Source organism: Zingiber officinale, chromosome 5B (assembly GCF_018446385.1).
Source record: "Zingiber officinale cultivar Zhangliang chromosome 5B, Zo_v1.1, whole genome shotgun sequence".
NCBI lineage: Eukaryota > Viridiplantae > Streptophyta > Magnoliopsida > Zingiberales > Zingiberaceae > Zingiber > Zingiber officinale.
In genome coordinates, this window is record NC_055995.1 from 82,777,046 (window position 1) to 82,790,603 (window position 13,558).

The 13,558-nt window shown below is 36.5% G+C and overlaps 2 protein-coding genes across 16 annotated transcripts; both read right to left on the minus strand.

Moving 5' to 3' along the window:
- Positions 1-3,358: 3,358 nt before the first annotated feature.
- Positions 3,359-9,848, minus strand: LOC121984710 (GDSL esterase/lipase At5g45920-like). Of its 15 annotated transcripts, XR_006112970.1 has the most exons (12): positions 9,649-9,847; positions 7,947-8,074; positions 7,146-7,238; positions 6,785-6,885; positions 6,665-6,704; positions 5,256-5,327; positions 5,093-5,173; positions 4,940-4,996; positions 4,435-4,471; positions 4,162-4,374; positions 3,991-4,058; positions 3,872-3,906 (listed from the first exon to the last, which is right to left on the minus strand). XR_006112970.1 is itself a non-coding variant. In XM_042537810.1 (10 exons), the coding sequence occupies exons 6-10, from the start codon at positions 4,537-4,539 to the stop codon at positions 3,515-3,517; spliced, it is 639 nt and encodes a 212-aa protein (XP_042393744.1). In that variant the 5' UTR covers positions 4,540-4,996; positions 5,093-5,173; positions 5,256-5,327; positions 6,665-6,885; positions 7,977-8,074; positions 9,649-9,844; the 3' UTR covers positions 3,359-3,514. The 15 variants fall into 15 exon arrangements, 6 of the variants coding, with proteins under 6 accessions (XP_042393744.1, XP_042393739.1, XP_042393740.1 ...); XR_006112966.1 differs by lacking the exon at positions 7,146-7,238 and having other exon boundaries at positions 7,977-8,074; XR_006112971.1 differs by lacking the exon at positions 7,146-7,238 and having other exon boundaries at positions 6,785-6,881.
- Positions 9,849-10,068: 220 nt separating this feature from the next.
- Positions 10,069-12,797, minus strand: LOC121984711. Its single transcript, XM_042537812.1, has 4 exons — positions 11,998-12,797; positions 11,491-11,561; positions 10,695-10,908; positions 10,069-10,620 (listed from the first exon to the last, which is right to left on the minus strand). The coding sequence occupies exons 1-4, from the start codon at positions 12,082-12,084 to the stop codon at positions 10,417-10,419; spliced, it is 576 nt and encodes a 191-aa protein (XP_042393746.1). The 5' UTR covers positions 12,085-12,797; the 3' UTR covers positions 10,069-10,416.
- Between the last annotated feature and the right edge of the window lie 761 nt (positions 12,798-13,558).

A 13,558-nucleotide genomic window follows, 5' to 3' on the forward strand; every position in this document is an offset into this window, starting at 1 on the left:
TCTTTTTAACCAAACTATAGTCAAAGTATTCTAAATTTACCTCTTCAGATGAAACTTGGTTAATCATTTCTCTCACCTTACTAATATGTGAAGGAATATTCCTCCACTTATTTATTCTGGCTCCTTTTATTTTGTATGGTTTTTGGATTGGAACATGCTCCAAAAACCATGCCTGATTCACCATGACAAGGGTTAACTATTTTATAATTGTTCGCAAAATATTAAAAATTTTCACACAAATTAAACACTTACTGCCAAAAGACCAGCAAATCCCTTTAGGTAAGGGAGGTTGGTGTTAGCATGTTTTGTCTCAGTTGATGAAAATATGTCCCCAATCTTAGGTAATTGTGGAGCCATAAATTCATGGATTGATTCAACCCAGTTGAATCTATCAAGATTCTCAAAATCATCTACTATATCTATAAGACTTAACGGGACCTTATATGTACTAGAAGAAAATAAGACACAAACAAATATATACAAAATATAGAATTTGCAAAATAATAAAACATCATCTTCGTCTTCAACGCGATTGCCATAAAATTTAAGCAACTCCTCAATTCTTGATCTAGTAGCTTCTTTTTTGTTTGAGAAGTAAGTTAGAAAAAGGTCACTGGATGCTTTAGCTGAATCAATCGGAATTGAAGCTCCTCGGTCTGCAATACCGAGCAGCAATGAAACGTCTCCTCTTGTGAAGCAAACCGGAACATCTGACCAAGTTAAATTATTATTAGAATTCTACCAACACATACAAAAGTATTAGGAACACCGTGGACATGATACAATGTCATATCAACCACTGATACTCCATCGTATCAGGCCCACGTTGGGCCTGATAAGATGCCGTATCAGGCCCACGTTGGGCCTGATACGATGCCGTATCAAGCCCACGTTGGGCCTGATACGATGCCGTATCAGCCCCACGTTTAGCAAAAGCTTAAATTTTACCATACAACTACTTTGTAATTAAAATACAAATTTATAAATTGTACCTGAGAATCTAAAGGTTTGACTACTTGAATCCCAATTTTCAAATATATTTACCAAAATCCCACGGATGTGCTGCATATCTTCTATGTCCAAAAAAATACGAAAGGGTGACTGTTTGATCAGCACTATGTGTCGGTCATGTAAAATAACACCGCCTCCATGCGTTCCTTTCTTCGTGAATGGTTGAAAAAAACTTTTAAAGTGACCAAGGACACTGTTCCAATGCAGTTTCTGTCCAACATCAACTGAACCCTATACTTTATAAAAATAAAAAAATTTAAATCATACTAGTTCAGCTTCTCAATATCACAGAGTTTGTAAAATGATAACCTTTACAGCTAATTGATGTGGAGAGGATGATGATTCACCCGATCGACGTCTTTGCGCCATTATGATACTAGCTGATTAATGTAATGTAAACCCTAGAATCCTTCACTGATGGCTCACGAACACTCCTGGTTTTTAATTAAACTGAAATGCTAGCTAGATGGCGCTTGAGAAAAACTCGAACTGATGGCTCACGAACACTAAACTAGGGGTTCACAAGACCGAGCTGCACTCGCATGTCACGAAGGAGGGAGGTACCCTAATGATCGTTTTTTTTAAAAAATATATCTAAGTTTTTTAAAAATGTGGTTCGGATGCCTGGGAATTGATGACTGATCAGAGGTGTTGGTTGGCGGTAGGGTTATATTCGGTAATATACATCACTTACCTGCGCCTTTTGGTAAATACAAAACCGTGATGTACTTTTTGGTAAATACATTAACTGTAGTACGCCTTTTGGTAAATTGCCGAAAGCAATTTTAATGACACTGGAAAAAGAGAAAATCAAGAAAATAATTTTAATGATGCAACAAAAGAGCAAAATAAGAAAGCAATTTTAATCATTTTCTTATTATTGTCAAGTTTAGTATTTAGGATATTTTTTGATTATTTTATCTTTTATATTTTTTATATTTTGAGTTTGTTTAGAGATATTAGGATTATTAATTTTTTCCCCTTTTTTTGGTAGAATTCCTTTAATTTCTTTATAAGTTAGGAATTGAGATATATATATTGATATTTATTTTCTGTCTATTTAGTTAATATTTGAGATATGTTTTGATTAATGCTATTTTTGGCAGAACTATTAGTTTTCTATTTATTGGTATTCTTCTTCAAATCAACCGGTTTAGAAGATTACTTCCGATATTTATGCATAAATCAACATATTTGATAGTCATTTTCGATATTCATGCATAAATAAATGGAATCAATAGTTATCCGCTGCATCAAATAGGGACAACGTAGCCGTTATCCCTAGAGAACGTAGAAAACACTGTCGTTTAGTCCGGGAGAAGTGGGCAACGTAGTCATTTATTTCAGGAGATGTAGGTAACGCTAGCATGAATCTTGGGAGACATGGAGTACCGTCGCAACTCTATAAAACACAGCTTGCTCCTACTGGCACATATACGCACAAATACGTATCTAAAATCCTATACTACTGTTCATCTTCTCCGTCTTTATAATATCTTTACTTGAGTGTTGGAGTAGCTGCACTAGGAACCCCCAACAGTTATTCTTACTGTCTCTTTCTAGTACTCTCTCTCTCCAGGCGTCGGTGGATCTCTCCACTAGTCCTCACTGTGCCAAGAGGAACGACAACAAAGTTAGCAACCATGCAAATCCACCGGTGACTCATTTATCGACATTCTCAGGCAAGATGAAACAATATAAATAAAAATATTTTTCTAGCCGCCTTAAAATCTATAAAATATAAATTCATATATACAGATAGATAATCTATAAATTATAAATCAAATTTATTAAATTATTAGAATTTTAATGAGAATCATTCATATCAAAAGGTGACGATAGATATTGCTTTAACATGGTGTAACTTGGTGTTGAATGAGCATGACATGTGCATTTATCGCTTTCTAAGTTCATGTGGGTAACACATCAATCTTCTCGGATGAATCTAGTGGCTAGTGCATAAGGTATTATCATCATGAGGTCTGGGGTTTGAATCTCGACAAAACTAAGGTAAATGTCTCCCTTATATGCTAGTCACTATTCCAAAGGCTAGCAGCCGCCCGTGATTTACCTCCTCCATGTTGACTCTGAGACGGATTGATAGAGACACTGAGGATAAACATATTCGTCTTTTGCTGGGTGACACACCACCTTCATAATTTGTTAAAAAGGACAAGAAAAATATAAGAGGGTTGGGATCAATTAATTTTGGATTAATTTCTAAAACAGAATGGGCATGACACAACTTTTAATGGATTTTTCTTCTAGATAATAAATAAATAAATTAAAGGGAAAATTTTTACTCGAATTGTATAGTCTTAGTCTCAAACAATTGACAATAGATGAATGCATTAACACTTCAATTTTGATTAACATTGATAACAATGCATTGTAGCAATTACCGTTCATCACTTTTGTAATATATATACACTTGATCTTCGATCAACACAATCTACGGATGAAAACAAGTCTCAAAATATAAAAATGAGTTAACCAAAGTAAGTCAATAATCAACAACTCCATGGTCCCTGAGTGCCTTAACCACCTCCTGAAACAGAAAATGGTTTCCAAGATCGGTGAAGTGCAATCCGTCCCTGCAAATTAAACATGGCAATTCAATCGAGTTAATCTTTTTATAACATTCTGAATCGAAAGTGGAAATTAAGTAATAGCTTAAACACGATGGAGGCCGTCCGTTATAAAAATTTGAGGAATGAGATGAATTGTAATTACCACAGAAATGCCTTCTCCCAGTTTGAAAATTGTTGCATCTTCGTCCATATGTCGATGACGGGGAGGCCAAGTTGTTTGGCGACGTAAATGCACGCTCCTGCGTAAGTTCCCGCGGCCAAGTTGGTTCTTTCCGGTAATCCTGATCTGTTTCCGTAAGGGAATCTGCATAAAATCGCCCGATGTTATTGCAGAAATTTAAAAAGATAAATAGTTTGATATTGTAGATGTAGAATATACAGTACTCACCGGAGACGACCTTCTTCGTCGATCGGCGGCGGTGTGATAAGAATCACCAAAGTCGAAGGCCATTTTGCCTGAAACAGCATCAATGATCATGATTTCTAACTGGTAGCTCAGATTTAGGCAAAGCAAATTAGGAAACCCCTTTGAGATTTCGAGATCGGGTAATCAACGTACCTTTATGAAAGCGCAGATGGCACGCAGGTTATTGGTGTACTCAAAGAGGGGCACGTGCACGGAAGCTGCGCTCCGATCTGGGAGAGCCGCATCGTTCGCGCCGAAGAAGACGGTAAAGGCGGCTGGAGAATCGACGCCTTCCATGGCCCGATGGATCACCATCAGCGCCTGCCGCGTGTTGTAGCCGCTGTAACCTCGAGCCACCACATCCGCCTGGACAAGATGCAGAATTAGATCTAGATCGATCGCATCATGAAAAAAGAGGAGACTTACCGAAGGAGAGAGGTGGTGGGAGAGAGCGGCGCCCCATCTGCCATCACGAAACGAGCCTTGCGTGAGGGAATCGCCAAACAAAACCACCTCCGAACGCGACAACATCAACTATTGCCACCTTCTGTACCTTACCGTTGATTTTGGTTGAAGGAGAGAACATGGAAATACAAGACAAGCCAGGGCAGTATTTATAGAAATTACAGTAGCGAATAGTTAGAATTAATCGAAACAGATATTTGAGAGAAATCATAACGCTTTATTTGTGCTACAATTTTTTTTCAAAAAAAAAAATGAAATTCAATTTCTTCAAATTAAATTGCATTATTATAGATTTTTTCTAATTAACCATCGAAACAAATTTTAATTGCTAATTAACAAAGTTTAAATTAACGTACTTCCTCTCACTGTTGTAGCCCTTCATTTAGAAAGGATCTATCTTTTAATTTGGATAATTTGCCAGATATTGAATTCAAAATTGCATACTAAAGCTAAGAAAATAGAAAACCTGAACGCTTTTCCAATGGGCGGCCATGTATGCTTCTGTCACCAACAAGGAGAGCTCCTGCAGATTTATGTACATAGTGAAAAGACACATAAGAACGGGGTTATGTAGTTCGATGTCAACTCGAGAGGAACAGCATATCATGGATAACCTTACACTAAGATCATGAGGTTCAAGAAACATGAAGAATGCAATAATTGAAACCCAGAACAAGCAGCTTTCTCCAAGTTTGAAAACCTTCAATTATTGAAGTTGTCATAGAACAGACGAACCGAAACAATCACACTCGATTAGTAGCAAAAAAAAAAAAGTGACTTACTTCAGGCCCAAACTCCATGGCAGTCTCTGTGATTTCAATGCATATTGGTTGCTGATTCCCAGAAAGTGTTGCCTGGTATATCAAAGCAATAATTTGTGAATTGTAGCCTCCAACTGCAGAAATGAATGTTAAAGGGAGCAAACAAACAGTAAAAAAAGCATAAAATAAATATTTAATTGGTGGTTCTCCAATTGCCTTTATCATTCACATTGCCAAGTAATTCGAAACTATATGTCTAACTTGTTGCCTCACAGTTCATTAAAATGTGTGGTTGCAGTCAACTATGACATTGGGCTTGCCATCCTGAAATTTGAGATCCTAGGAAGGTATGAGCCACAGTGGTGTATGATGACCCATGGTATTATATTGTTCGCTCGCTGAAAGTAATAACTAATAAGATACCTCTGGAGCTCCACCATGGAATTTAATAAGCAATCGAGGAATCAAACTGATAGGGACAGTGGTCAAATGTTCTCAGTCAAAGCATATTTCAATGATATCTTCTCAGCCAATCAAGCTCAAACCATCCTTGCAAGTCTATTAAACATCCTTTGGTATTGATGTTAAATCTCTATCACGTCAATGATTAACTGGGATACCTCATAACCAGTTATTAAGAGTAAATAAATATATCTAATTTAGAGATATTTTGAGTTTTATTTGAAGGATTACTCATGTAAATATTGTAATTAGTTTTGATCAAAAGTCGATACACCATGGATATTAGAATGGATTATGTTATTGGAGCAATTCAAATAAAAATTCTTGCAGGTTAAGTTTATAGGATGAAATTTTAGAGTTGACTATTTGCATGTGTAAGGTTTTAAGGAATCAAGCAAGTTCGATCATTTATAATTTCTTTTCCTTTAGTCTCTCTTATCCTTTACTGACTCTTGAAGAGGATATGACTGTGAGTTCTCTTTTCTCAACAAATCCAAGGAGATTTAGTGTTTTGACCGATACCCATAAATGAAAGTTACACATGCAAATGCAACTTGATCCTGTGTCTATAACACTTGGCCAAGGCATCTCTAACACTTCGTCCTTTTTTTGTGTGTCTATATTTGTCTCTTTTATTGTGCCAACAATGTAATTGTCAGACTCCCACAGAACAAAGATCTCAGATAGCATCTCTTCACTGAGATTACTTCCATATTCCAGCAGCACCAGTCACAATGTATTATAGGTGATTTGAAACAGCAAATTAGAGCATTTATTAGAACTCTGAGGAAGATTATCAAGTGTTGATTCCATTAAGTGGTGCCAGAATGACCTTAAACCACAACAATTCTAACCAGCCACAATGTTTAGTTTAGAAATTATAGTCAAGACAATTGGGAAAATGCTGTCAAATATATCAGTGCACATGAGAATTTGCTAGGAAGAAAATGACAACCAGCAAAACATACCTTTATTAACTCACCTTCACAATAGCCATCAAATTCCGCTCTACAAAAGAAATGGGAAAGGACAAGCGTAAAAGCTCACAAGAAAACAGAAAACTAGGGAAAGTAGTAGATGGTTCATACGCTTCAAGCTCGTTCTGTACTTGAACGGCTTCTACTTGAGCTACCATTTGTGCTTTCTTAACAGTCTCAAACAAATTCTGCATGTTTCCCAGAATACCTGCCTATAATACAAATACAATGTCAAGTTGAACCAGACACACTCTTCAAGTTCACAACATATTTACAATGAGATACAAGGGAAAATATAGAAAGAGTAAATGAGAAAGGAAGAGTTACAAAAGAACAAGCAGGTTTCTGATTGTGCTAAAAATATTGCAAATGAGTGCTAGAAACAATAGAGGATCCACTCCTAATTTTGGAAAGTAAGAATGTAATACAGAACCTTAGAAACAAGACCTCACTTGCTTAGGTCAAGACTGACCAAGGTTTTCCAGATGGTTGGCCTCGCTTGGACTATGGGAAGACCCAGATGGCATGGGATGACATGGCAGGAAATTTAGAACAAAGATATAGCCTGGATCAGCAACAAAAATGAGAGAAGAATTTTAATGCCACTTGCTATCTTGATGAGCAATGATTACATAAGTCAAGGAAGTTGCCACAGCTAACATTGTTGCAACAGCCAGGATAATTTCCTGGTAGGCAATCAAAGATGATGGTGTACATGGATTCCAAAGTAACATATCATTACAATCCATTCAAAAGAAGACAAGGAGAAGGAAGAGCATAAGCATAGCCCTGTTTGATGGCAGATATCAAGAGCAATAGCATAGCCAAATCATTGAACAGTAGAATGCCATTGACCACGATGATCCCCTGCTTATCAAAGCACAAGAATTACTGTGACGGTTCCAGATTGTCTCCAAAAAGTTGAGAGAAGAGGCTTAACCCAAACTCACTAGTGTGAAGAGGAAAGGAAAATTATAACTAGACATGTTCACTATTGTGTCCAAGAGGTAAAGAAAAACCATAAAAGACAGGAGATTTTTCACTGTCGTGTCCTGATTTTTTCCTTCAATTCATTAAGCATTGCATTTATTATTTTCAAAACTTGTATGAGTTAATTTAAGTTGGAGAGCTTAAACTATAACTTGAGTGTAACTAAGCAGTAAATGCATATGATTGAATCCTTGAAAATTAAAATTAATGGTTGAGCAGACAATATGACAACCGCCTTTTAAATTTCTCAAATACAGCAACATTAACACAACAATCCAGTGACCTCATTTTCATTCATTCTTGTCCTTTTTACCCCCAAATAAACCATATGCATGCAGGGGCCTCATTTTTTGTTCTCTTCTGCTAGAAGTCCATGATAAACATTGGCAAAACTTTCATTTGATAGGCAGCCTGAAAAATAGGTAATCATGTTGATATGATCATAAGAACATCAAATATAGTGCTCAAGGATGTAGAATATTTCATAGATGTGTGCCTAAGAAAATTAACAGCTCAAGATTAGACTGCCTGTGAAGGCATGCTCTTATACAATCGAATTCATTGCATATACTTGTTGGATTTACTGAAAAGAAAAAGAAAAATGCAAGTTTGAAATGAAGACATAGAGATTATTTGAAATAAAATTAACTTGAAAAATGCAAGTCTAAAATTGACATAGAGATCAGTCAAAAAACCACAGGTATTGCAATTCATGTCTTTATGAGGTGAAAATGAAAATGTTTCGACCAGATATATTTATATCATGATCTTCTATCAGCAAGCTCAAAGATCAGGTTGCCAAAAGATGAGAATTTAGTTTCCTTCAGTTTCTCTAGTGTATATGACTAACAGTGAGTTTGGGAAATTTGCCAAACTTTAAATATATAGTATAATTTATAATCCATCAGATTTTTACTGCATCAGCAAAACAAATGATGCTATTTGCTCTGTTTTTTACAGGAAAAAGTTAATGCCCGTGTACAATCAATCACACCTCTACATCATCACAAGGTAGCACATACAATAATCTATGCTAGGAATATGAATGAAATCCATCAGAATTCTGTTACACCATCTCACAGAAAACTAGGCTTCCCTGAGAATTTAGTTTCATTCAGCATCCGTGGCTTAGGTTACTGTATGTGCTACTTGTTCAACTGGTTTTTCTACACAAAAACAACCAAGGTGCACTGTTCCCTCATAAATATTTCACTTGTTCAATTAGTTCTTATAAATAAAAATAACAAGGAGTCATTGTTCCCTCCAAAAATATTTAACTAATCGAATTGCTGAGCAAAATGGTTCATCACCAATTCCGATTGCCTCGAATTTGGACCAGTTAGTATAAAAAATAATAATAAAAAAAGAATGGATTCAGCTTTGATTTCTCCCATCAAATTTGGTCATTTCTGGCCAAAGTTATTCTCTAAGGTCAGAGGTCACTGAACTTGAGATGACTTCTCCATCAATACTAAAGCTTACATCTAAAGATCCTGGATTCTTCCATTACTTCCTAGAACTTAAATATATACTGTCTTACAGAAACCACGTTAGGATGTCTCTGAATATTATCTAGCTATGAATTTGCAAAACAACTGGGAAATTCATGAAGCATGCAGATTGAGTAGGGTCTGAAATATATTGGAGAAAAAAAAAACACATCTTGTCCTCATTGCAAGTCAATCTTAAGGAAATATATGCAAGAAATTCTAGACGCGCAATAAGAAATAAAAAGCATAAAGATGCGAAAAAGAAAACCAAAATGACCCAGAAAAACAAGAAAATAAAAATAAAAGGTCAAAATTTAGCACACCAATTTTCCGTAGTTGCAATAAATTATTAGATGGCTTTGATCTACACCTATCAAACAAGCGAATACCCAAAAAGTTGAAATCATACAATAAACAAATAGGATCGAAAACATCTGGCGGGCGAATCACAGAACCCAAATGAAGAAACCAGAAAAAGCTAAAACCTTTACTCACGTGAGGATTTCTGCAAACGTGGCGTCAGCGCACTCAACAAATGGCCACTAACAGCACTCCTGGGAGCCATTGGAGAGCAAGAAGCAGCCCCTAAAGAGTGGAGGGAGAAAACGAGACGGAGGAAAGTGAGGGAAGCGACGGTATCGAGAAATCAACGAGGATAGAAACACTATGGATGAGGAGACGGCGATGTACCGGAGTCGCATAGCGACTTTAAACGGGGCGTCGACTCTAAATAGACCGGGCCGGGTCGGGCCGGGCCGGACCGGACAACATAGTATAAATTTATCAATTAGTAGTTATTCAAATTTCTCTATAATTTTGATTTATGGAATAGTTATTCAAATTAATAATCTTTTATAGTATTTGAATCCACAAAAATTAAGCAACAGACAGCTTAAAATTTAAACAACCACAATCTGAAAATAAACACTGCAATAGTATTTTGAAATCAACAGCAAAACAATTTCTTTTCTACATTGTCTTTCCACAACAAAAGTATGCCTCTTAATTCTTAATTAGTAGTTATCATCATCGATCTCAGCTAATCCTGAGAACACTTGTTCTATCAGCACAGATTGTTTAACTCAATCCATCAAACATTCTACGAAAGGAATGACAAAAACATCATTCCAGAGTTCTAAAAAGTGCCATGTATAAGATCAATTGTCTGCCTCCAGCCTTCCTTTACACAAATATTTCCATCAAGCATAAATTCAATCAGTCAAGGGCACAGATTCTTCGCCCTTTATGCGATAGAAGAATAACCTACACCCGCAAAGCTAACTGATCTTGCCATGTAATCTTTCTGTTGGCCACCTTGTTTGATGGTTCATGCACAACATCTCGACAGATCGAAAGGTTGAGATCATTAGCAGCAGTATTGCTTTCCGCTAAGCTCTTCCTCGGTTTATCAGCCTTGGCAGGCTCTGAGTCGAAGCTTAATGGATACTCGTCCGTATCCTCACCAATCTATATACCACGAGAACATCCATTGTCAGTACAAAATACATGATCTCTTTGCAGTATGAGATTGCAGTAGTTACCGGCGACAAAACCTGGTTCAAGTCGATCACTGAAGTGGTTGGAGCAGCAAAATCTCTCAGTTTTACTCTTTGTTCTTTAGCAGGGAGCTGAGAAAATGCATTAGCATTTGAAGGTTGACAAATGAAGGGCTGACTCTGCGGTTTCTTTTTCAGTCTAAATTGTTTGGCTCCAGATGGATTCTGCATTAGGCTTTTGTATCTCTTTTGCAAGAATCTATAGCATTGAAAATAAAGGAGAGGATTATCGAAATAGTAAACATTCTACGATGGTTTTGATTTACAACTACAATTTTTCCACCCTAACTCTCATACCTTCTCAACCATTCAACATAATGTATAGTTAAACTATGTCTTCCTTCTACCTAAACAAAAGTACACATATTCCTTATATTTGAGAGAGTTCTTCGAGAGGAGTATATAGGGAATTCTACATGGCAGAAAAAACTATAATGACAGGGCCTTTTCGCGTAGAGCCATGTGATCCGAGGTGTTCGTGAATGCCCCAAGGCATAAAGGGGGAGGCCACCTTCATTGTAGCTTTCCCCCACCATTCGGAATAACCCTAAAGACCCTTCAGCTAGTTTTATCTGATTGCCTCTCAAAATCAAACCACACTTTAATTCACTTTTAAACATTTTTTTTTTAAAAAAAAGGCATATGATTTATTGTGTTTATCAAGTTTTATTAATAAAATTGTCATGGCCATAAAACTAAAGATTGCAAATAATTTCAGGGCTCAAGTTCCATAAATAATTTCTTTCCCCTATGTAAAGAACTAGAATATGTAGATACTAACTTCACTTCAGCAAGAAGTTTAAGTTTCTTCTGTTTGGCCATCTGCAGTTTCATCCTCTTTGCCTCAGTTTCCTGTGACAGATTGCTGTGTAAGAGATTCTTAAAGAAACAAATTGCTATCTATGGGATGAGTACGTTTACAAGATTAACAGTGCTCATGAAATTAACAGTGATGTTTGAGATGCCTAAATTAATACAAGAACTGAAAAAAAAAAACTCATAGTTCTTGATGAATCTAGAACAGAGATCCAAGGAGGCAAATTGTTAGGGGGGAACAAAAAAATCTGATATCCAGAACCATTAGGTCGATATATGTCAAATAATAATGTTAAGCACAACAATAAGTGACATGTAGCACACCAATCATCATCTTGTAAGCATGATGCTGGAAAATTAGGGTTCTTAGAAGAAAGTCAGGTCTCGAATTCTTAGATTGGAAATTCTAGCATAAAACACAATAAATTTCCAGATCAAGATCCGAAGAGCGAAAGAAAGGGGAATATCTCACCTTAACCAGATCTCCATAATCCTGCAGGAGACTCTGATGCCTGAACTTTGCCTTGGCTTCCTCGCTCAATTTCTTGCCTTTCCCCATCGCAGCGGCGCCAAAATCTCACCTTTGGAGGTGGAAGCGAAGCGAAACCCTAGCAAGCAGGCAGCAGATGGGAAAAGGTTCCCCCTTTGCAAGTAGCGACGGGGAAGCCGAAGCAGATGTGGGGTTTCCTCCTCCCTCAGTTTTCTGCGGTCTGACCATGACCGAAAGGCCCAAATAAATTGCGCACAGGAACAGGAGGAGGGCTGGCAATTTCCTGCTCGGTGGAGATGGATGGAGGGTTTTCTGGGGCTCAGAGGGGCAAATCTGGCAAGCTCGGAGCAGTAGTCTTGTGTGAGAGAGAGAAAGAGAGAGGTTTGGTTGGGTGAATGGTGATGCATATCTGAGGACACTCACTTCTCCTCCTCCTATTTCTCCCTTTTTTGATTTCTCACCATGACCACCTCGTCTTACTGATGCTCCTTTTCTTTTGGCCTCGGTCTCGGTCTCGCCTTGGTTTTCCTCCACCCTACCCTCATATGACTCGCTCCTGGTCCAGATGGGCCATCATCAGGAAGACAGGAACAAAGACATGGATGGAATGGACTTGTTCTCGGAGGGTGGAGATTCCTTTTGATTTTCTTCTTTGGCATGGTTGACAGAGAAGGAAGGAAGACGGGTGGATGGAGAAGCTATGAATGAGCGGCGTCTGTGCTGCGATGTTGCAGCTGTCCGCTACTGCCTGCTCTGCTACTGCCTGAAATCGTACATGCCCATCGCCATTTGTGGTGGAGATGATGGAATATAATATCATTTTCCCCACATTACATTCTAATCCTACAATTTTCCCCACAGTTCTATTCCCCCCTTAGAATTTAAAATTTTATATCCAGACATATATTCCTTTCGTTATAGTTCAACATTTTACTGAATTGTGCAAGTAAATTTCGGTATTATCTAAATCACATATCCAACTTTCATATTATTCAAATCATGTATCATATTTTTAAAATACCTCTCTCTTTCGCCCTAGGTTCATCCGTTAATTTCAAATTTCAAATCATTTCAAACAAAAATCAATATAATCTTAAAAATCTCTTTAATGTATTTATTTATGTCTTTGGATAAAAATTTGATAGTGTAACTTCAGAACACTAAATTTTTAAATTTCTAAAGTCTTATAAAATTTATCACAAACTCATTATAAGATTTAGGATAATAATATTCACTAATCAACATCACTTGTTATAAACTTTTAAATTTTTAAATGATAAAGGTTCAGTCATTTTTATCTTAAATTGATTGATAAGTTTAAAAAACTATGAATCATTTCAAAATTAAAATCAATATATTCATAAAAACTTTCTTAATATGTTTATATTGTCATATATGAATTTAATAGTATAAATTAAAAGTAGTGGATTTTTAAATTAATAGAATAAAATTTTAAAGATGTGTTTTCAATTTACGTTATCAAATTTAAATCCGAGAATATAAATATATCAAAAAAGTTTATAAGTTGATTTTAATTTAAAAT

What these genes read in the sequence shown, in the direction of transcription:
- LOC121984710 (XM_042537810.1), bottom strand. Translation starts at nt 4,539, where the DNA reads ATGTTGTCGCGTTCGGAGGTGGTTTTGTTTGGCGATTCCCTCACGCAA. An exon ending in CCCACCACCTCTCTCCTTCG is followed by an intron (nt 4,375 to 4,434) that starts GTAAGTCTCCTC and finishes CATCTTGTCCAG; the next exon opens with GCGGATGTGGTGGCTCGAGG. An exon ending in TGGGAGAAGGCATTTCTGTG is followed by an intron (nt 3,606 to 3,744) that starts GTAATTACAATT and finishes TTTAATTTGCAG; the next exon opens with GGACGGATTGCACTTCACCG.
- LOC121984711 (XM_042537812.1), bottom strand. Translation starts at nt 12,084, where the DNA reads ATGGGGAAAGGCAAGAAATTGAGCGAGGAAGCCAAGGCAAAGTTCAGG. An exon ending in AAACTTCTTGCTGAAGTGAA is followed by an intron (nt 10,909 to 11,490) that starts GTTAGTATCTAC and finishes TCAATGCTATAG; the next exon opens with ATTCTTGCAAAAGAGATACA. An exon ending in TGAACCAGGTTTTGTCGCCG is followed by an intron (nt 10,621 to 10,694) that starts GTAACTACTGCA and finishes CGTGGTATATAG; the next exon opens with ATTGGTGAGGATACGGACGA.